Raw genomic sequence first — 22,548 nt, 5'->3', positions numbered from 1 at the left:
CATTACAAGGGCATTCTCCAGTACAAACCAGGCATAAAAATGGGATGGAGGTGGGGACTTGGGGATGAGAGAAAAGAAAAAAAGGTTTATCGTCTCAAATACCTGTAGATAGGGAAAAAGAAAAAATTCATACCACTTACTGCATACCATTTGAAAAGGATTATTAACTTCTCAGTTCCCACAAATGGCTTTATATGAAAGCCAAACTGGCAAGCAAAGAGTGTAACCAGAAACAAGAAAGTATGAAGCTAAGGTAGAAACAAACGAAAAACCAGTCTTAGGTAAGTACATACTCAAGTTTCTTGAAATCTTCAAGGAACACTAAAGAACTCAAACAGACTTCAAATAAAAACAAATACCCAATGAATTCATTACAATGACAACGTAGATCTTTTTAAGTAATGGTAAAAATAACCTCTTTTTAAAAAATAAGCTATTGCTCATTTTTTAGCTCACCAACATGTATATACTAAATTAATGAACACTAAATTTACAACCTAAAGTGAAGATCAGGCAACAACTTTTATAGTATGTACTTGTTCAGCTTATTACACTACAGTACAAATGAAATAAATTAATAATCCATAAGTACACACAAACGCAAAACAGATAAGTTAATATTTCACAAAGGTCTACTTTACTCCGTTCCCTGATTTATTTTAAAAATTAACTACACAAAAAAGGAGGACCTATGTAATACTTTCAACAATAAAGTTTTTTTTTTAATTAACTACACAACTTTTAATAATAAAGTAGAAAAGAGCCTTGCCATCAAACCAACCTTGGGAGTCCCTGGTGTAGGGCAATACAGGTGAGATTGCTTTGTGATTAGATCTATTCAGTACAGTACTGAGGGTATCCATTCTTGGCCAGGATCCAGGAGGAACCCATATCATATTAAAACAAATTCTAAATTTGAAATAGTTAAAGCAAATCTCTAGTTCAGGTGATTGGCTTTTTAATAACCTTTTAATCCTAAAATACCAAACTAAACTGGAATAAAATTGAAATGCATGTATTTCATTTATTTTAAATATAACAATACTATATGCAATGTGGTGGCCTGGACTGGATCCTGGAACAAAAAATGGGCATTACTGAAAAAACTGGTAAAATCAGAATAAAATTTGTCGTTAATAATACTGTATCATTGTTAATTTCCTAGTTTTGGCAAACGTACCATGGCTATATTAACATTAGGGGAAGCTGGGTGAAGGGAATATGGTAAACCCTCAAGTTCTACCTTTGCAACTTTTCTGTAAAATTAAAATTCTTCCAAAACAAGAATTTTAAAGAAACACAGCTACAAAATAAAGCTCTTTATAGATATCTCAAGATTCCCAGTAGTTTGAGTAATTAAAGCAGATGATCTAAGCACATTTTTAGGTGGGAAAAAATTGCCCATAAAATCACTTAAATTCTCATTTTCCAAGATGTACATGTATGAAATTCATTTGAACAAGAAGAATAATTTTCCCATTTCCTAAGGCAAACATATTCAAGCCAGTCTTACCAATTTTACTCAGTGAAAAATCTTCTGCACAGGTACCAAACGTACAAAGAAAAAAAATGCTGCAACTGATTCTAGTTCTTATTCATCTATAGGGAAATATGTATCAGTAGAGATTTAGTAGTTCAGAGTTTGAGTTGAAGAGGTATTGAAACAACTTTTCTACAAGTGATATATGGCCAGAGTAGGCTAAAGTTGGAGATAATATTCCATTCCTGGGACTGAGATTCATGTAAGATTCACATATACGTATTTTCACCTTCACTTCCTCCTTTACTTCTCCCCTCCCCCACTGGTGAGCTGATACCTAAACTTGGTAAGTTACAGCTACAAAAAGTTTTTTGTTCTAATTGAAAATATTAAAAAGGTAAGTAGAAGCAATCTGGCTTGCAATTTCACTTATGCAGTGGTTCCAATTTGTCTTGTCATTGTAGAGCTAGAGGGATGTAGTTCTTTAAAAAGGTTTATCCATCCATAAGTTGTTTAAAAGTAACAATGGCTCACACAAACATAATTTTATGCCTTTACATTTTAATCTGCTTACAAAAGCACAAAACTTAAAGATCATACTTTTAAGACACTAAAACCATTCATCTCTCTCTACAATATAACTTGAAGCACTAAAATTACAAATACAACCTTTAACATAGCTTAACGTTAGCTTCACTTTTACTACCTAGAAATATTAAGAACTTCCAGCAGACTATATCAAATATCAAACTTTTTTGTCTACTGTGACTACTTCCAAATATCACTACACACAGATCAAGTCCTATAATCCACCTCAAAGGGAAATATTTCAATTATTTTAATAAGTAAATATATCTACGTGTTACACTAATGCAACAGCAATGATTCCAGCAAATATAAGTCACAAGCAACAGTGCTAAAAGCTGTTTTCCTAGATCATATGAATTAAACCCTCAGATAACAGGTCAGCTCCTCCCCCTGCTCCAGACACAACACACCACAAAAAAGCATCCCATAGACTAGCAATGACAATAAGATGGCCTTACGAGCCAAATTCAACTGTTTAAGTATGGTGTGCATTAGCATGCATGCAAGTACAACTTCTTACATGTACTTCTGTTTCTAACACTGGTATTCAGGTTCAATTTCAAAAGCCAAAGTATTATCTAAGTAACTTCAGCGACTTCACCAGCCGCTAATTAAATGTTTCACTTATTGCACTTACGAAAAATTACTGCCAAATAAGAGCCTGCAAAAACTAAAATCCGACAATTTAGAATGGTCACTGAAAAAAGCACTTCAAAGTATCCACTCCAGGATACAAAAACATAATTCAAGAAGTTAAACCTTCCTTCCTTCCTATTTTTTTTTTAAACGATTTACGGATTAAATCTGTAAGATCTCGTAACTTCCAACCGAAAAAGCTCCAGGTTCAACACACTCAGAACTGGAGACACTGTGGCTCTGGCTGATACTATCCATGGCCGACAGGCTGTGCTTGAAAACGCCGTGGTGCTGGGAAGGAGTTTCCAGCAGTGATATGAATTACTCAAACATCCATTTTGGAGCCTTCCACCCCCGCCCTCGCAGACTTCATTTTGTCGTGAATCTGAATCGGGGTTCCGCAGTGACAATTTCAGGAAAGCCGGGGCTGGCTTCAGGCCCACACAAGTCTGTGAAGGCGCAGGAAGGGGCGCCCCGGCCGCGCCATCGGTCCGCCTCGCCTCGGGGACGGCGCGGGCGCCCGGGAGGCCTCGGGGCGGCGGGAGCGCCGCAGGCCCGGGATGGCGGGCGCTGGGCCTCGGCGGGGGCGGGCCGCGCGCGCGCGAGACTTACCGCTCCGGCAACGGCGGCGGGGGCCCCGGCGGCGGCGGCCGCCTCCTCCTCGTCGTCGCCCGGCGATGGCGGCCCAATCTTGCTGCAGGTAGCGGCCAGCAGAGCGAGCGGTGACGGCTGAGTGTCCTACCCCCGATGGGCGGGTTCAGAGAGGGAGACAGGGGGAGGGGTGGCGGTTAGGGCCGGGCCGCCGCTCGCACAGGAAGTGCGACTCGGTCCTCGCAGGCTGCGCCCGGGCGAGCGCCAGCCCGCGCTCCGCTCCGCTCCCCTCCTCCTCCCGCACGCCGACTCGTGTCCTCCCGCTCGCACGCACAGCCGCTCGAGCGTCCGCGGGAAGGCGGGCGGCGGGCAGCGCGCCGGGCCTGCACCTTCCGCCCGAAGCCACCTCCGGGAGGGCGCGCACACACTCACACACACAAACACACACAAAAAGGCGGCGGGCGGGGGAGAGCGGGCGGGGTCGGAGCGTTGGCGCCTCGGGCGGCAGCTCCCGGGGCGGGGGGAGGGGAGGAGAGAGGCGCGGAGGGAGGGGAGAGCGAGGGGAGGAGAAAGCGGCGCGAGGGGGGAGCCGACCGGGGCTCAGCCGCGCCTCACCTGGGCCGCCGCCGCCGCCGCCACCGCGCCGTTTCCGTGCTGCTGCTGCTGCTGCTGCTGCTGCTGCTGCTGCAGATACTCGCCGTGGCCGCCGCCGCTGCCGCCGCCGCCGCTGTCCACGTCTAAGGCAGCCATTTCCTCTTGTTTCACGGGCTTTTCAGGAGCTGCAGGCACAGCGCGGGGGGGTGGGGAGGAAGGCGGGTGGAGGAGAGGGAGGGGGCCCGCGGGCCGAGTCGAAATTATTCCGAAAGCCCGGGCCGACTCCCCTTCCCCTCCCCCACCCGCCCCGCGGCGGCGGCGGCGGCGGCGGCTCCCTCCTCCCCTCCCGCGGCTGCCCCCGCCCGCCGCGCTGTAACCCTCCTCCTCCTCCTCTATCCCTCCTCCTCCTCCCCGCGCTGCCCCTGCCCCCTCTCCTCTCCTCTCCTCCCCTTTCCCTCCGCGCCGCTCGCTCGCACTCGCGCTCGCTCCTCTCGCACCGTCAGTCACTCACACGCCCGCCCGCCCGCCGCCCGCGCCCGCACGCAAGGGGATGCGCTCCCGGCGGACCGGGCCGCCCGCCCGGGGCCCGGAGGGGACACGGCGCTGCTGGGGCTGGAGGGGTGGACCGTGGCTGGCGGGGAGGGGACTGCGGCTTTCTGCCTCTCACAGACACTCGGTCGCACACACGGGGCCGGGAGCCGGCAGCGGCGGCCCGGAGCGGGCTGTGGTCGGCGGCAGCGGCGGCGGCGGCAACAGCAAGGGTTGCTCTCTCGGCTCTACGTACCGGTCATAGTGTGTTTAGGGCACCTCAGGCGGGGCTCCCCGCCGCCTTACACATGGTGAGGAGCGAAGGCGGCGGCGGCGGGAGAGGATGCGGGAAGCGGCGGCGGACACGGCCGGAGCGGTCCGGGGAATTTTTTTTCCTATTTTGATTGACTGTGCGGGAAACACAAAAGGTGGAGCCTCCAGCCCAAAAGGGGGGAAGAGGGTGACAGCCCGCCCGGAAGTCCCGCCCCTCTTCTCCGCGTTCATTCGCCGCCACGCTCACTGTCGGCGGTGCTCATTGGTCTGGACGCCTGTCCGTCGCTCGGCCCGGCTGCGCGCTTCCTGTTTGCCCCCCGGGTGGAGGGGAGAGACAATGAGCGGCCTAGGCGGCGTAGGTTCCCGAAAGCGGCTACAGCTCGCCTATTACCCCGCTGTGCCCGACTTGCTTGCCGGCTGCCGCTGCCAGGCCCGAGGCGCAGGCCTCTTCCGCCTCGCAGGCGCTCGCCACAGGCCTGGCCAAGCTGGAGCGGAGCTGAGCTGGGGAGGAAATCGTTCCCCGGTGGCTCAGCTCCACTCGACGCTTCCTCCATCCCGGCGGGAGCCTCGGCCGGATCTCCCCTGGGCCTCGCGCGCTCGGAATCGCCGCTTCCCTGCACAGCCGGGAGGCCGCCGCCGCTCAGCCCCGGGGCTGCTGCTGCGGCCGCCGCTGCGCTGAGCGAAGCAGACCCGCCCCGCGAGCCCGGGGGGAGGGAGCTGGTATTGGGGGAGACACCCCTTCCGAGGCTGGCGGAGGATTGTCTCTGACATTCAGCGCGTAGATTCGGTCCCAGCCATCTCGGCCCCATCCCCCTGAGTCCCAGGTTTCCTTCCAGTTCATCTCCCACTTGTGTACCCTGGAGGCAGGCACTTAAAAACAAAGAAAGAATTCACCTCGCAGAGCAGAGCCCTCCTTGCCAGTGGCACCAAAACAGCCACTTTTAAGTACATTTCATTTAAAACGTGGCATGTGTGTATATGTAAATATATATGTGTGTGAGTGTGTGTGTGTGTGTGTGTGTGTATTCAGAGGTGCAGAATACTTTATTTTAAAAATCCAGTCACATAATCATATTCCCTTGTTTCTTAATCGTCTTGGTAACAAGTCAAACGTAGAAAAAAAACCATTAACACTTGCCAACGTTTTTTAAATAGTGAATCTCAGCGAGTATTTTTTTTCCCCTGGAACATTTTAGTTATACTTTAAGATCTCGTCTCACTTATTAGATTAAGTTAACACTCTTTTTCTCTTCGGCATCCTTGATATCTTGCTGTCATCATGGGGAGGAAAATGCTGTTTTTTGTGTGTGTTTTGCCAACTAAGAGACATCTATGTCTGCCTGTTACCTTTAGATCTAATTGCCAAGAAAGGTTAAGTTAAAGAGATGGAAATGCTGTCCGCGACAGCCTTTTTCTAGAAATCTGACTCACACAAGAATCCAGTTACTGCGATTATTATATTTTGTGTGACAACATTGTGCCAGGGATGGGGTTGTAAGTCCAGCACTGAAACTACATTTGTGTGTGACAACTAAAAGGAATTCGTAGTCCGTTTATGAGTTTGAGTCCCAGTTCTAAAGCACTTATACTTCTGACCTATTCTCATAGGGTAAGAGCAGCTGTATGGTAACTTGGCACTTAACTTGTACAAAAGATAGACTTCCAGGGAAGTGACCTAAAAATCACAAGCAGGCACAACAAGACTTGATATGAATCCAATGGGGTTGATCTCTTCCAAAACACATTTTAGTCTCATATTTAAGTACAAGAATCACTTTAAAAGCTAAGTAGTATAAACACTGTACTATTTTACACTTCAGTTTTAAAGGAAATAAGCTGATTTGGGGGGGAGGGAATAAAAAAAGAAACGGGGGCTGAAGAGGAGGGCAAGTAGAGTTGGAGAGGAGGGAAGTCAGCATTGTCTCAGCCCATAGAGATGGTGGATAGAAGATAGCTCTCCCTAGAAGAGGCTGGTTTTTTTTTTTTTTTCCAGCTATTTTTCCAGGAATGGGGACATATGTTATGGGTCTAAGCATACCACCCCCATATCCCTTTCACAAAGTCTTAGTCCAGCCACCTACAGAGAGTAAAGTATTTGGCCACAAGAATTCAATTTATTTCTTCATTGATACCACTTGATAAATGAAATCATTTTGAAACTTTTTGGTCCGTAGACCATTCTGACAAAATGCAAAAACTTTTCATCCAATCTTTCTGAAAAGAAAAAATAACTTACCAGAGATAACAATTCTGCTGTCAATGCAATGGTTTTAAAAGATACATGTGCCGAAAGCATCACAATCAAATTCAGAGGACCCTCTCAGATCACACGTAAAAGGGTGAATGCCATGGAATATTCAGAAGGTTGGAAATGGTCTCTGAAAAAAAAACAAAACACCTTTTCTTAACTATTCCAGTACTCAGTCAAACCTTGAAATACAGTTTATGTTAATTAAAAGCTACCTGTTTTCTCAGCAGAGGTTACCCTCTCAATAATACCTACTGCTACATTACATAGGAATCCAGAATTGCAGTTCCTTAGCAGAAAAGTACTGTGCTAGAAACTATTTATACTTTTTCCTTTCCAAAGATGATTTGAGGAAGCTCTGTGCTGGCCACTGTTAAATCACAGTAGGAGATCTGGGTGTCACTTTCTTTTCCCTCATCCTCAATTTCCTCACTTGGAGAGTATTATGTTAAGTGAAATAAGCCAGTAAGAGAAAGACAAGTATCATATGCTCTCACTCATATGTGGAATCTAATGAACAAAATGAACTGATGAACAAAATAGATCCAGAGAGCCTGGCCGGTGTGGCTCAGTAATTGAGCATAGACCTCTGAACCTGGAGGTCACGATTGGATTCCCGGGTTGCCGGCCACAAATCAATGATTCTCTCTCATCATTGATGTTTCTATCTCTCTCCCTCTCCCTTCCTCTCTGAAATCAATGAAAATATTTTTTTAAATAGGTCCAGAGACATAGAAGCATAGAAAAGACTGCGGAATCTCAGAGGAAAGGCAGGGGAGGGTGGGTGGGGAGAGATCAACCATATGCATAACCCATGTAGGCCATGGTGTAGGCCACGGTGAAGGTCTGGGGCCTGGGGCAGGGTGGGCTAGGAGGGGTCAATGGGGGAGGGGAAGGGGACATATGTAATACTTTCAACAATAAAGACAATTTTTTAAAATCCTGTATGTGTTTTTGTATATTTTCTTAAATCCTTTGGAAACGAATGAATATCGAAGGGCCTTGAAGACTTCTATAGACCTGCATGAACTCTTTCACCCATTTTCAACCTCCTTTTTCTCTACAGAGAAGAGACCACTAAGTAATGCTTGGTTCACATCTACAAGAGACTAGCCATTCTGTATTAAAAACAGCCAAAGCGATGGAGGTGGCAGCCATCTCCTATTCGGCACCATGGCTGCCCTCAGACCCCTCATGAAACCCAAGATTGTCAAAAAGAGGACCAGGAAGTTCATCCGGCACCAGTCAAACCCATATGTCAAAATTAAGCGGAACTGGCGGAAACCCAGAGGCACTGACAATAGGGTGCGTAGAAGATTCAAGGGCCAGATCTTGATGCCCAACATTGGTTATGGGAGCAACAAGAAAACAAAGCACTTGCTGCCAGTGGCTTCTGGAAGTTTCTGGTCCATAATGTTGAAGTGCTGCTGATGTGCAACAAGTCTTACTGTGCTGAGATTGCTCACAACGTCTCCTCAACCCCAAAGCCATTGTGGAAATTGCAGCCCAGCTGGCCATCAGAGTCACCTATTCCAATGCCAGGCTGCGTAGCAAAGAAATGATTAGACAGAAGGTGTAAATGTTGTATTTGTGTTACTAAAATCATAAATTCTGCCATCTGACATTTCGTCAAATACATACATACATACATACATACATAAATACAGCCAAAGCCCTGGTTAACTGCACCACCCCTAAAGGACTACTTTTTTTTGCCTCCTGAGCATCTATTACGTGGACCACATGAAATTGCCAATATTCAACCATTTTTTATCTAAAAAAGGTAGCTGTTTTGTATAGTTTTACCTAAATCAATGTGTGTGTTTTTTAACTTTTGTTTCTGTGATTGTGACCCTCCTTTTTGACCTGCCCCCTGGGTCTCTAAGCTGTTAACACTGAATTTCAGGAATCTTCAAGTTTGTTCTGTTTACATAATCACTACCATATTTCAGAAGCATTCAAGCTGACATGATTAGGTGTACTTAACCCCCTTTATATTTTGTATCTTTCCTACTTTCTCAAAAATATACCTTAAAAACCATATCTCTTATTTTTTCTTTTAAATACATTTTTATTGATTTCAGAGAGCAAGGGAGAGGGAGAGAGATAGAAACATCAATAATGAGAGAGAGTCATTGATGGGCTGCCTCCTTGCATGCCCCGCCACGGGGGACTAAGCCCTGACTTTCTGGTTCTTAGGTCAATGTTCAACCACTGAGCCACACCAGCCGGGCTTGTCTTATTTTTTTTTTAATCTACCAAAAGGAAGAGGTAAAATTTTGAGCTTTTACTGCATGCCACCTCTTTCACATATTTACTCTGTTCAGCCCTAGGAGTTAAGTATCATAGGTTTATCACGTTATAGGTGAGGAACCTGAGGCTCAGTAAGATTATGGGACTTGCTCAGTTTCATTTTCAAATAAGTGGAAGATTCAAACCCAAATGTATCAGTCTTAGCAGTCAACATACCAAGTCTAAAATGATCTGCTTAAAAGATTCACCTATCCACCATGTAAAAAAATTAAAAATATAAAAAATATAGTAGATAAAATAGGTATATGTTTATAAGAAAGGTCATTTTTAAAGCAAGTCTTTAGAATGTGAGCTTCTTGTGTTAGGAATATTTTGAATGCTCTAACCAATACCAAACACATTGAGGATGTTTAATATTAAGCAGAAAGATTGTCAACACATTTATCTTGTGGGAAAGTAAAGGATGAGTAGAAAATTACAATTAACCAATAAATACTGTATGATAAAATTCATTTGACATTATAATAGTTACCTCTTTCAAGATGTTATTTCCCAAATGAGTTAGACCCTCATTTTCACTCAAGCTCCACACCAACAATATCATCATGGTACAAAAAGGACTGATGTTTTTATAATTCAAGAAATCCTCTTCTCTTCATCCAGGCTATTGACATCCCTGGGTATTCTAAATTTCCTAGTTATCCATAACACTTCCGAAGTCATCTTCATGTCAGTCCAGGAAGTTTAGTCCACTGACAGATTTCTGAGTTGGTGCAACTTTCTAAGAAAAGACGGTTTACATATTTCTATGTTAATAACCTATCTTAGGAGGATATAGAATGCTAGAAAGTGTCTTACTGATTACCTTTCTTAGAATAATATAGAATTCTAGAAATTATCTTGTAAATTAGCAAATGTATCAAGGAACTTTACTTAATAATACTAATAAATGATCTAAGGCTATTAATAAACAACCTTAGATGCCACTGAGGTGTCTTGTCCTTAAATGATGAGCAAGAGCCTGGCTGGCATGGCCAAGTGGTTGAGCATTGACTTATGAACCAGGAGGTCACGGTTCGATTCCCATGGTTCATGCCCGGCTGTGGGCTCCATCCTCCGACATTTCTATCTCTCTCTCCCACTCCCTTCCTCTCTGAAATCAATAAAAAAATATATTTTAAATGATGAGCAGCAACCTTCACTATGAAGTGTATTCATACTTCATGATTCAATCTCTCTTTTAATAATTTTTTTCTATCCTTTAATCCTATAAATTAGACATATCCATTAACTAGTCCCAAAAAGAACCAAGGCTTACAGAATGTAAGAGGAAGTGGGGGTGGGGGGGATAAGGAATGAGGTGGCAGGGAGAAAGTTGAATTGAAAACTATTTTTACCTGCCTTGAAGGAACAGAATTTTTCCATTTACCTCTACAATGGCTGAAATGCTGCACCATCTCATCACTCCATTTCAACCCAAGAAGTGGAGTAAAAAAATAAATGCCCCTGGCTGGGTAGCTCGGTTGGTTAGAGCATCCTTCTCTTGCTCCCCTCCACTCCTTCAGTCAATCAGTTGCCTGAGCATGTTTATCTGATTACCTCTGCCATGGACTCATTTATTAATTTATTCTTTTTGTTTGTTTAGAATAATGATTATGCACTATTTCAGGCAAACAGAGTAGTAATAGAGAACAATATCATAATAATAATATACTTGACCTAGTTTAAGGAAACCTTGCAAATACAAATGGATACCCATTCAAATCACAGTCGCCTCTCCATACCAAGGGCAATTACCATTTAAAATTTAGCATTTATAATTCCCATGAAATATTTTATAGTTTTATTTCACAAGCACATATCCACATATAGTATAGAATATAAATTTGTGTGTTTTAAAACTTTATATAAATGGTATTATACTGTTTATCCTGCTATAATAGCTTTTTTCACTCATTATTTTTGAGATTTATCTATGATGAATCATCTCTCTTTTCACTTCCTTTAAAAGTTATTTAATGAATATAACAATTTATAAATCATTGTGGATTACACCATAACACTAGATATTATTATACTATATATTATACATATATATCTATTATGTGTATATAATTGCATTATTTATTTTTTTAAAATTATATTTATTGATTGATTTTAGAGCGAGAAGAGGGGGAGTGAGAGAGAGGAGAAGCACTGATGTTTTATTCCACTTACTTATGCATTCATTGGTTGATTCCTATATGTGCCCTAACCTGGAATCAAACCAGAAACTTTGATGTGTCAGGACTAGACTCCTGGTTCCTAGCACAAAGCTGCCTAAGTGATAGGAGCACCAAGTGAGTTTTTGTTCAAATGCTTAGTCTTTGACCCAGAATCTTGACACAGAGCTCCTAAATCCCTTGGAATTTCCTGGATGATAGGAGCATCTTTTTTCCTAATGAGGCAACTTTGGGTGGGCTCCTGGTTGGGGGCTGGTCACTAGAAGACCAAGCCATGATTAGAAACTTGGAACTTTCAGTCCTTGTCCTCCCCTCCGCCCCCCCCCCCATCCCCCCACCACTCCCATCCGCCAGAGAGAGTTAATCAGTCGTGCTTACATGATAGTGTCTCCATAAAATCCCCCAAAGTACATAATTTGGAAAGCTTCCAGTTTACTGAACACATGAAAGTGCTAGGAAGGTATGCGGCATGCTGGAGAGGGTGCTCTGCACTCCTTCCCCATACCTCGCCCCATGCACCTCTTCATCTGGCTGTTCATTTATCTCAGGGATAGGGAACCTTTTTTTTGCCAAGGGCCATTTGGCTGTTTATAACATAATTCGAGGGCCATACAAAATTATCAGTTTAAAAATTAGCCTGCTATATTTGGTCAAACATTTAATTAACTCACCCCTAATGACTTGGCCAAGCCAGACCAAATGATTTCCCAGGCCTTACACAGTCCATCGGCCTGACGTTCCCCATCCCCGATCTATATCCTTTATGGTATATTGGTAAGTGTGTTTCCCTTAGTTCTGTGAGCCATTCTAGCAAATTATCCAACCCAAGGAGGCAATGTGGGAACCCCAACTTATAGCTGGTCGGTCAAAAGTACTGGTGACAACCTAGGACTTGCGATTGGTGTCTGAAGTGGAGACAGACTTCTAGGACTGAGCCCTTAACCTGTGAGAGCTGACACTAATTCCAGGTAGACAGTGTCACTGAATTGAATTGTAGGACACCCAGTTGGTGTCAGAGAATTGTTTAATGTAATAAACACACACAGTTGTTAACCAGAAGGTAAGTGTTTTGATTATTTGAGTGTGCAAGTACAAAGAGAAACGGAGTTTTTCCTAGGCAGAGCCCTTACCATCTTCACAGGCCTCTGTCCATTTCTCTTCAAACAGGAGCAAGTCTCTCCATCTTCAAAAACCCTCCAAATTTCCCCTTATAGTCTTCTCTATTTCTTTCCTTTCCTTGTCCAAGGTCTCAATAACTTGCTGCCTACTGCCTTCCTAATTTAATGCTACACCCAGTTTCTGTCTTATCAAGCTACTCAAAATTGTTATCTTAATGGTCTCCAATGATTTCCTTATTGCCAAATCCATGGATCCCCCCCACCCTGATTTTTATTCCCTTTCAGCTTTTCTCAGCATTTGACACTGTATACATTTCCTCTTTAAAACTCTGTCTTCCCTTGAAAGGTCATCTGCTCTCTGGGTTTTTTCTAAAATGAGTATTTCTCTGTATCTTAGCAATGCTGTCCAATGAGACAATCTGTAATGATAGAAATGCTTTATTTGCACTGTCATTACAGTAGCCACTGATCCAGTGTGACTCTTGAGCACTTGGAATGTGGCTAGTGTGACCAAGGAACTGAATTTTCAATTATTTAATATTAAATAATCTATAATAATAAAAGCATAATGTGCTAATTAGACTGGACAGCCGAACGACCTTCCAGACATCATTCCGGATGTCCTTCAAGACGAAGCCACGGCAGTGGGGACCGAGGCAGAGGTGGTTAGGGGTGATCAGGCAGGCAGGCGAGTGGTTAGGGGTGATCAGGCAGGCAGGCGAGTGGTTAGGGGTGATCAGGCAGGCAGGCCAGTGGTTAGGAGCCAGTGGTCCAGATTGCAAGAGGGATGTCTCAAATTGCGAGAGGGTGCAGGCCTGGCTGAGAGACCCTCCCTGCCCCCCCCTCCCCCACGAATCTCATGCACTCAGCCTCTAGTTTAAATATAAATGGCCACAAGTAGCCAGTGACCACCTAAATGGACAGTGCAGCTTTAAGTTTTCTTTTGCTCCTTCCAGCCCCTAAATATGAACATTACTCCAGATTCAGTTTTTGATTCCCTGAGCTTTTCTTTACAAGTTCATCCCCTGGAAGCTCAACCATTCCCGCAACTCCAGCCCTGCCTCTAAAATCAGTCCCAAATCTTATCTTTAGTTGTCACCCCAGTTCCAGTTCCGTATCCTCAAGCACTGTGAATTCCTCTTGAATGTCTCACTTTTACTTCAAACCCAGAATGTTCAAAGTTAAACACATAACTTTTTCTACAGACCAGCTCCCCTCTCCCTTAGGACATTCTTGTCTCTGACAACAATGTCCTCGTTGTTTTCTCAGAGGCCCCGAGGTGAAGTTACCGTTCACACATTTCTCTCCTCCCATTGGCAGCCAGTTACCAGGTGCTAAAAGGTTTTCCTGCAGAATCTCTCTCAGCTACCCGTTTCATTGAAACCACGAAATGTATTGAACCCCATTCAGCAAGATACTGCATGGCCCCTACCCACTAGAAGCAGATAAGCCAATTAAGAAACAAACTAGAAACATAAACAAAATCAGATATTATAGAAGATAAAGTCTAAAGTACTCTAGATGCGTTAAAAGGTGCTCCCGGAATTCAGAAACCACTGAGGATCAGTCAGCTCCAGAAAGAGATCAAAGCACGCTAGCCCTGGCTGGACTTCTGCAGCGCTAGGGGACTCCAGACTTTCCTGCTCCTTTCCATTCTGCATCTGCCACCAAATGAATCTTCCCCTACTGCTCAAAAAACGTTAGTAATGCCCATGATTTACTATACGCAAGGGTCTCTCTCTCTCTCTCTCTCTCTCTCTCTCTCTCTCTCTCTCTCTCTCTCTCTCCTCCTCCTCCTCGCTGCCCTATATTTAATAATTCTTACCTCTGAGCAGTTAACTCACCCTGCCGCCAGCATTGTCCTTCCCTACCCCTCACCCCCCACCTCCACCCCAGTGCTCATGCAAATTCTAACAAGCCTTTAAGCTTCAATTCAAGTCTTAACCTCTTTCTATAAAGCCATTGCTTCCAGCAATTAATAACTCCCTCGCCTTTAGCTTTCAGTTACCCTTATAATTCATGACAGCATTGTCACCACTGTTTTAACCATTAGCATTTTGAGCACAAGCGCCCCTCACCCTTCTGGCTTTCATAGACAGCGATTCTCAAGGAGGGAGAGCAGTATGGTTTGCAAACAAAACAGCTCTTCATTTGTCCCACTAGGACTTTTTTTTTTTTAAAGCCATCACATTAACTTAGTTGACTTTCAAGTATTAAAGGAGAATGTTAGATTCCTATGCTTTATCAAGGGAGACATATTGTTTAACAAGAGTTCTATTTGAGCAAATAGAATATAATCAACAAATATCTATTGAATTAACTCATTGATTTCATTAAGCCACGAATTTGGATTCTGTTAGGATTGAAGTTCCAGACTTCTTATTTTAATGAAGAAACTGCTGATAGTGTGACCTGTTAATTATAAAAGGGCCAGAAATCTAGTATTCATCAGCTGAACAAATTATCAAAACCTTATAAAGAAATATTTAAATATTTTTATTATAAGCCATTTGATATACAAAGTATGTGTAATATGTAAGTTATAAAGCTTAAAAAGATATAAATTGGGTGATCCTATCACCTAATTTAAAATATTCCTGGTATTGATAACTACCCATAATTTAAGGGTTCTATCATCCTTGACAGTGTGATGTTATTTTTCTCTAATAATATATACTCCAGTGAGTCATTTTCTTAGTCTAGTATATTAAAAAATAGACTTAATTTTTACATTTAAAATTATTACTTAAGTTAGTACTTAAATGCTATGGTAATATTCCTTTCTTATAGCATTTGAATTATTTTAATTTATTTCTAGTATGCTTATTTACTCATCTCTTGAGTTTTCACTCTATTTTGAACATTCTGATTTCACATTATGGTAAGGTAATCTTCCTACTTCATATCTCCTCCATGCTGAACTGAATAAACCACTTATCTGCTTATGCTCCTAGTCTATTCTAGTCGTTTCATTCCTTCTTTGTATTGACTGTCCCTCAGTCTGGTTTTGCAGAGTAGCTTACTGAATGTTCCTTCTTCTAAGTCACTGACATATAAAATTGGTCCTAATATTGATCCCTGGAGTTTTGTAATCCATTCCATTCCAAACTATGCCACTCTTTGATACCAAAGTCAATGTTTAATCTACTTAAGGGGTTCATCCCTATACCATACTTCGATAACTTCTAGATTAGTTGTCTATGGTATTCTCTTCGTGGCGCTTTATCCCAGTATTTGGTTCATGGCTTCCCTCAGCTAATATTTGTCATTAGGCCTGAGGCTATTTCGCATCACTGAGGCAGATAAGATGTGAGTCCATGATGGCTCTTTAAATTAAATCATAACTTTCTGGCATTTCCAATAATTGATTTTCTATAAAATTACAACATCCTGTCATCCATTAAAGTTAAACTTAATAATTCTATATTTTGTACTCAGGTGAAAAGGGATATTTAAGGAATGGGCAATAATTTAATATGGATTTTATTTATTACTAGTAGCCTGGTGCACAAAAATTTGTGCACTTGGGGGTGGGGGAGTGAGGGGTGGGGCCAGACCCCTCAGCTCGACCTGCACCCTCTGTCATGTTCCGAGACCCCGGCCACTCCTGGCATAGGCACAGGCCTACAGACTTGGGGCGGCCTGGCTCCCAAGGCCCCATTTTATCAAGAGAACAAAGTTGGCGTTAGTTACAGCCCTCACCGAACCCAGTACAGTGCATCTGTGCGTACAACTGCCTCGTTCATGTGCCTGCTTCGCCTACTGAATTACTAACATCTTGAGGACATAGCTCTGTCTTATCCTGCTTCACCTTCAGTCCCTGGCCTGGTGCCAGGGACCTGAGAGTGTTTGCTGAGTGAGTGAGTGAATAATGAGTGAGTGAATGAGTGAATGAATGAGCGAGTAAGTGAATGAGCAAGCAGCGACAGGGCGGGAACTTCTGCCACGTTGCCATGGCAACACGGCAGAAGTTCCGCCCCACTCCCAGCTGCCTGACGGCCCACCCTGGGAAGTTCTCCCCCTGCTCCCAGCGGCCCCATGCACCTCTCCTGGCTGCATAGTTCACGCAGGGCAAAGGTGGCCCAGGTTCTCTGCCTTTGCCCTGCTGCCCGGCTCTTGCCTGCCGCCTGGGTTTCTGGTCACGGTCAGTGGCAGGCAGCTTCTTCCGTCCTTTCCCTTTCGCCTCCCATCATTGTGCCTACGTATGCAAATTAACCGCCATCTTTGTTGGCAGTTAATTTGCATATCGCCCTGATTAGCCAATGGGAAGCATAGCAGAGGTATGGTTAATTACCCTTTTGTCTTTTATTAGATAGGATAACTGATATAGACATAGTCAAAGAAAAAGTCAACTTGGTCTTTACTGATGAATTCAAAATCTACTAAGAATAAAAAAGAAAATATTTGAATTACAGCAATCAAAATAAATTATAGCTTTTTATTTTTTTATAAATATTTTATATATAAATTTTTAATTGACTTCAGAGAGAAAAGGAGAGGGAGAGATAGAAACATCAATGATGAGAGAGAATCATTGATTGGCTGCCTCCTGTATGCCCCACATTGGGGATTGAACCCTTAATCTAGGCATGTGCCCTGACCGGGAATCGAACCATGACCTCTTGGTTCATAGGTCGATGCTCAACCACTGACCCACACCAGCTGGGCTGATAGCTTACTTTTTAAATGGGAGAAAAAACTAAAGAGAGAATCTTCATTTTTTAAAATCTCGTACAATATTGAGAGTGAAAGACTGAGAATAGCATACGGACTGTACATAGTAGGGTTGAACAGAGTTTATTCATGGAAACTTTTGAGGAGATCAGAGTATACAAGTAGGGCTTAGAAAAGAATCTTTTGAAGGTAGATAAAATCCACGGATAAAGCAGTGGAATGGAGAGAAGTATACACTTTCTAAGACATATTTAATGTATGTTAAAAGTGAATGCATAGAAAGGACAAATTAATAAGCCCACAGGGTTCCCCACAAACACAGACCTCTGAAAACATAACAGCAAGACAATAGAAGGAAGGGCAGTGCATATTTGGATGTACTTGCTTTGTCCACTTAAAAGCAGGAACTAGCGGAAAATTGACCACATAGTAGGACTTCAATACATTCATTGACTAGATGGATATTTAACTTCTTTAGTCTATTACCCACTATTAGTCAGCTGTCCCTAATTTATTGTGTTTTGTTTTCAATTTATTTTGTTATTTTTTAACAAACTTTTTATTTGTAAATACTTTTAGACTTACAAAAAAGGTTATAAAGATAACAGAATTTCCATATACCTCTAACCCAGTTCTTCCTAACATGGTTTAACCAATCATCCCAGTTTTCCAGGGACTGTCCTGGTTTTAGCACCAAAGTCCCACATGCCAAAAAACCCTTCTCCCAGGCAAACGAGGATGATTGGTCACCCTACCAAGTTAACATTTTACATTACCACGGTACATTAATCAAAACCAAGAACCCAGCCAACATTGGCGTGTTACTGTCAACTAAACTCCAGACCTTATATGGATTTCATCACTTTTTTCACTAAAGTCCTTCTGTTCCAGGATCTAAGTCAGGATACCCCATTGGGAGTCGATGGGTTTCAGTGTTCTCTGGCTTGTGATAATTTCTCAGTCTTTTCTTGCTTCTAATGACCATGGCTCTTATAAGGAGTCATTATAAAGTACTAGAGGCCCGATGCACGAAATTCATGCAAAGGGCTCGGCCCTCGCAGCCCTGGCTTTGTCCGGACGATCATTCGGAAGGTTGTCTGGACGGTCATTCTGCTGTTCGGTCTAATTAGACATTAGCTCTTTATTACATAGGATTTTGTAGAATGTTCCTCAATTTGTGTTTGATGCCTTTCTCATGTTTAGACTGGTGTTATGGGCTTTGGGGTCCTAAGTTATTTTTACACCCTGCAAATGTCCGTACTTATTTTCATGTTTACGTTAGCCATTTAAATTCCTCAGAATATCATTTTAATTTTAAAAGGAGGTTAAATCACTTGTCCAAGAGTCACAGTAAATTTTTTCCCATTAGAGTCCACAAAGGGCAAAATCAAATTGCTTCCTATTCAAAAACTTCTTATTTTAAACATTGAAAATGATAGAGCTCATTGCCCCAGTTACCTCTGAAGCCATAAAGGTTCTCCACTGGTACCATCCTCTCAGGCTGAAAATATTCCACCATTTGGCTAAATAAATAAAATTATGAGGTTTATTTTTCTAGTTTTGAAAAGAAAATATTCTTTGTAGAAAATTTAGAAAATAGAGATAATAGTAAGGAAGACAATTAAATTACCTGTAATTCCTCCACTCTAGAAAAACCACTGGTTATAACTGTCTTACATTCTTTTAGTCTTTTTTTCTATCCATCACATTTTCTTTTATAAAAATTGGTTTATATTGTTATATGCTAATTTTAACTAACTTTTTAAATTTGATATATCACGAATATCCTTTTATATAATTAAACACCCATGACATCATTTTTAATGCCTGCCGAACATTTCATAGTATAGATGTATTATTTAATGTACTGTAGCTAAATATTTACACAGATCCATGATAATTTCCCAAGGTTAAATTTCTCTAAGTGAGCTTGCTTATCAAAGAGTATACACAGTCTTAAGGCTTCTGATATGCACTGCCAAATTGTCTTCTGGTGGGATTTTACAAATTTTACTCACCAGCAATTTGTGGAAGTACCCATTTCTCCACATACTCACTTACTTTTTTTTATTTGTCATACACATATTCTCCATACACTCATTTACTTTTTTTATTTGTCAATTTCATAATTAAAAAATACCACTTTTTTGTTTTAAGTTGCATTTTTTATTACTAGTGAGGGTGAGCATTTTTGTATGACTAGTGCCACTTCTTATACTGTGCACTGCTTGTTTATTCCCTTCATCGAGTTTTCTGTTGAGGCATTCTTCATTTTCTTATCGATTTGAAAGTACGCATTGATATTCAGAGGTGTGGATCATTCCCACTGGTTTTTCTGCCTTTGGTAGCTGCTTTTGGTTTTCTGTTTGGTTTTGATTTCGTTTGAATATTGAGCTCAGTCCTGAACCCTGACTGTGCCTATTGGTGGCAGCTCCCAGTTGAGTCCAGGAGCCCTGCAGCCCAGCAGTTCCAGCACAAGCTGACAGTTTCCCTGCCTACTGAGCAGTGCCCTGCGTCCTCAGTCCTAAGCTTTAGGCGGGAAAACAGAAAGGAGGGCAAATCCAAAAGCACACTGCACTGGAAGCTGCCAAATCCAGGCTGCCACCCAACCTCCAAGGAAATAAATTCCCAAGATAGTAAAACTCTGGGTGGGTGGGTATGGGTGGGGGGGAGGCAGGGGGAGCCCATCTTTTAAGACAATTCAGCTCCCAAAGCTCAGAATCAGCTGTTTTCAAATATCAGAGAAAAATACGTTGGCACCGTAATTTGTTTTCTCCTAACCAACACTAAAGTTGGGTGCCTCTTCATGTGTAAAATGAACATTTGTGTTTCTTCTATGGGGAAATGTTAAGAACCTATGTCCCCAGTATTTTTATTTGGTTAATTATATTTTTTCTCTGGATTGAGAGTACCTCCCCCCCCCCCCCCAAAACCAGTAGGGATCCCCAGCCCACTGTGAGCGCCCCTGCCTCCAAGTCCTTCCCTAGCTCCCTCTGGACAGAGAAGAGAGCGTGGTTCTGAAGTCAGACCCGGGAGGCCAGGAGTTCTCTTTCTGTTTCCCCTTCTCCTCGCCTCCCTTGTAGGACGTCTAACATCATGACAATTTCAGTACAAGTGTCAGGACTGAACATTGCTAAAACCACAAAGATTTAAAAGCCTTCTTCTTCCTCTTTTTTTTATTTTAGCAAAAGTTTTACATTAAATTTAAGCCAAAAACAAACAAGAAAAGAAAAAGTAAACCTTAAGGCAAGCAGAGGGCCTGGTTCACAGTTAGGAAACAGGCGCTTTGTGTCCTGAATCCAGGGGCTTCCCGCAGGCTCCTCCTGCGCACACATCCCCCAGAATCCTCCCTGCCACAACCTCATCACAAATATTTCCTTTCTGAAGGGCCTGACCCAATCCCCAGGCACAGAGAGTATTTGTGAGTAGCTGTTAGAAATAGAGTAATTGTTGGCAAGTACTGGGGTCTGTGAACTAGGTGTCTGTCCTCAAGTCTTCAGAGATGCGGATTGCTTTCTAGAAATATAAGGGTGCCTGTAGTTCTGCCTGATCTGCCCTTTTCTGTTGAGGACGGGGGCTGGATGGAGACAAGAGCCCATATGGCCTTGATAAGGTGGGCGTGGGGCTGGGAGGGGGTGCTATTTGGTGCCTTAAGCAAGTACTTACTCTGCCCTGTGGGTAATCCAGTCTTGGCCCTGCGGGAGAAACCACATGGCTGTTAAATGGTATAAAAAATAGGAAAAGGGATGTGGTTCATCCCAGCCACTACTCCCAGAAGCTGGTCCAGTTCTGAAGCTGCAGATCAGAAGAACTCAGCTTTGCCCTAGCCGGTTTGGCTCAGTGGTTACAGCATCAGACTGGAGAACAAAGGGTCACGGGTTTGATTTCCGGTCAAGGGCACATACCTAGGTTGCAGGTTCAATCCTCGGCTCCAGTGGGGGAATATGTGGGAGGCAACAAATCAATGTCTCTCTCATATCAATGTTTCTCTCTCTCTCTCTCCACTCCCTCCCCGCTCCACTCTCTCTCTAAAAAAAAAAACACCAACAACTCAACTTTCAGGCAACAATCCCCAGGTCACATCCCTGATTCTAAAAGGCGCCAACCTAGCACTTGCTCAATAAAGCTGTGTATAGAAATATTTTCTTGAACACTTGTAAACTGCCTGCTTTACAGAGTTCCCTTGTTGGTGACCTTACTGTGCCACCCAGCTTCAGTATTAATTCAGCATGGAAGGGGGGTGGTGAGATGTCCCAGCCTGAGCCGAAGCTGGGCTCAGAGCCAAGATTCAGATTCGTCTGGGCATGTCTGATGGGCTTGCCAGGAGTCTCTCAGCATGAGGGATTCGGGAGGCACATAGGAAATAACATCCTAAGGCAGTGAGTGTCAGGGGACGCATCACAGATATCAGAATCACCAGGGAAACGTAGAAAATATGTACACTATGTACAAATGTATCCCCCATTCTGTGTGCGTGTGCGTGCGTGCGTGTGTGTGTGTGTGTGTGTGTGTGAGTGTGGGGCACACAAACAAGGAGCATTACTTTGGCACCAAAACTGGCCCTCAAAGTGATGCAGATCGGCCTGCTCTGGGGACACAGGGGACTCCAGACAGAGCACAGAGGGTGGCTTCTGTACATGAGAGTCCCCAAGGCTCTGGCAGTGCGGCCCTGCTATGTAAGTTCTGAACACCAATGGCTTCTGCATTTCAGGGGCTGTTTGCATCAGGAATTCTTAAACCAGGTACCATTTCCCCTGGCTGGTTTGGCTCAGTGGATAGAGCATCGGTCTGTGAGCTGAAGGGTCCCAGGTTCGATTCTGGTCAAGGGCACATGCCCAGGTTGTGGGCTCAATCCCCAGTGGGGGGCGGGCGGGAGGCAGCCGATCAGTGATTCTCTCTCATTATTGATGTTTCTATCTCTCTTTCCCTCTCCCTTCCTCTCTGAAATCAACAAAAAATATATTTAAAAAACAACAACTAGGTACCGTGAGTCCTGGGAGTCCAAGAATAGGCTACTCCTGAAAACTGCATGCAACTTACTTTGTGTGTATGTTTATTTTTCTGGAAATAGGTCCTATAAGTTTCTCAGATCCTGAAAAGAGGATGTGATCCTCAAAAGAACTGGCAACTGCCAAAAATAATATTGGGGTAAGCAGATTTTGTAAGATTCTGAGAAAGCCACTATGGTAGATATGGGGCAAAGCCAGAAAAATACTACTGCTTTTTCAGTTAATGTGACATATTTACCTCATGGCATCAGTGACCTGCTAAGACACTGGTTATGTGAGAATATGAAATCCCACCTGTGCTTCAAGCCCACCTCAAATGCTTCCACCTCCTCCT

The 22,548-nt window shown here is 43.3% G+C and overlaps 1 protein-coding gene and 1 pseudogene across 2 annotated transcripts in view; one reads left to right on the top strand and one right to left on the bottom strand.

The window, feature by feature from the left end:
* Positions 1-4,816, bottom strand: part of SP3 (Sp3 transcription factor) — a 51,574-nt gene extending 46,758 nt beyond the window's left edge. For both annotated transcript variants that reach the window (XR_009453817.1, XM_059704045.1), the window contains exons 1-3: positions 4,674-4,816; positions 3,911-4,074; positions 3,317-3,442 (exon numbers count right to left, since the gene is read on the bottom strand). Coding sequence is in view for 1 of the 2 variants with exons in the window: in XM_059704045.1 (XP_059560028.1) it covers positions 3,317-3,442; positions 3,911-4,074; positions 4,674-4,680 (297 nt within the window). In the remaining variant the exon portion in view is untranslated. The remainder of the gene's footprint in view (positions 1-3,316; positions 3,443-3,910; positions 4,075-4,673) is intronic.
* A 3,242-nt stretch (positions 4,817-8,058) lies between these two features.
* Positions 8,059-8,532, top strand: LOC132237968 (large ribosomal subunit protein eL32-like; annotated as a pseudogene).
* Positions 8,533-22,548: the final 14,016 nt, after the last annotated feature.

This window comes from Myotis daubentonii, chromosome 7, assembly GCF_963259705.1.
Source record: "Myotis daubentonii chromosome 7, mMyoDau2.1, whole genome shotgun sequence".
Taxonomy (NCBI): Eukaryota; Metazoa; Chordata; class Mammalia; order Chiroptera; family Vespertilionidae; genus Myotis; species Myotis daubentonii.
This window is presented reverse-complemented; position numbering and strand designations above follow the sequence as displayed.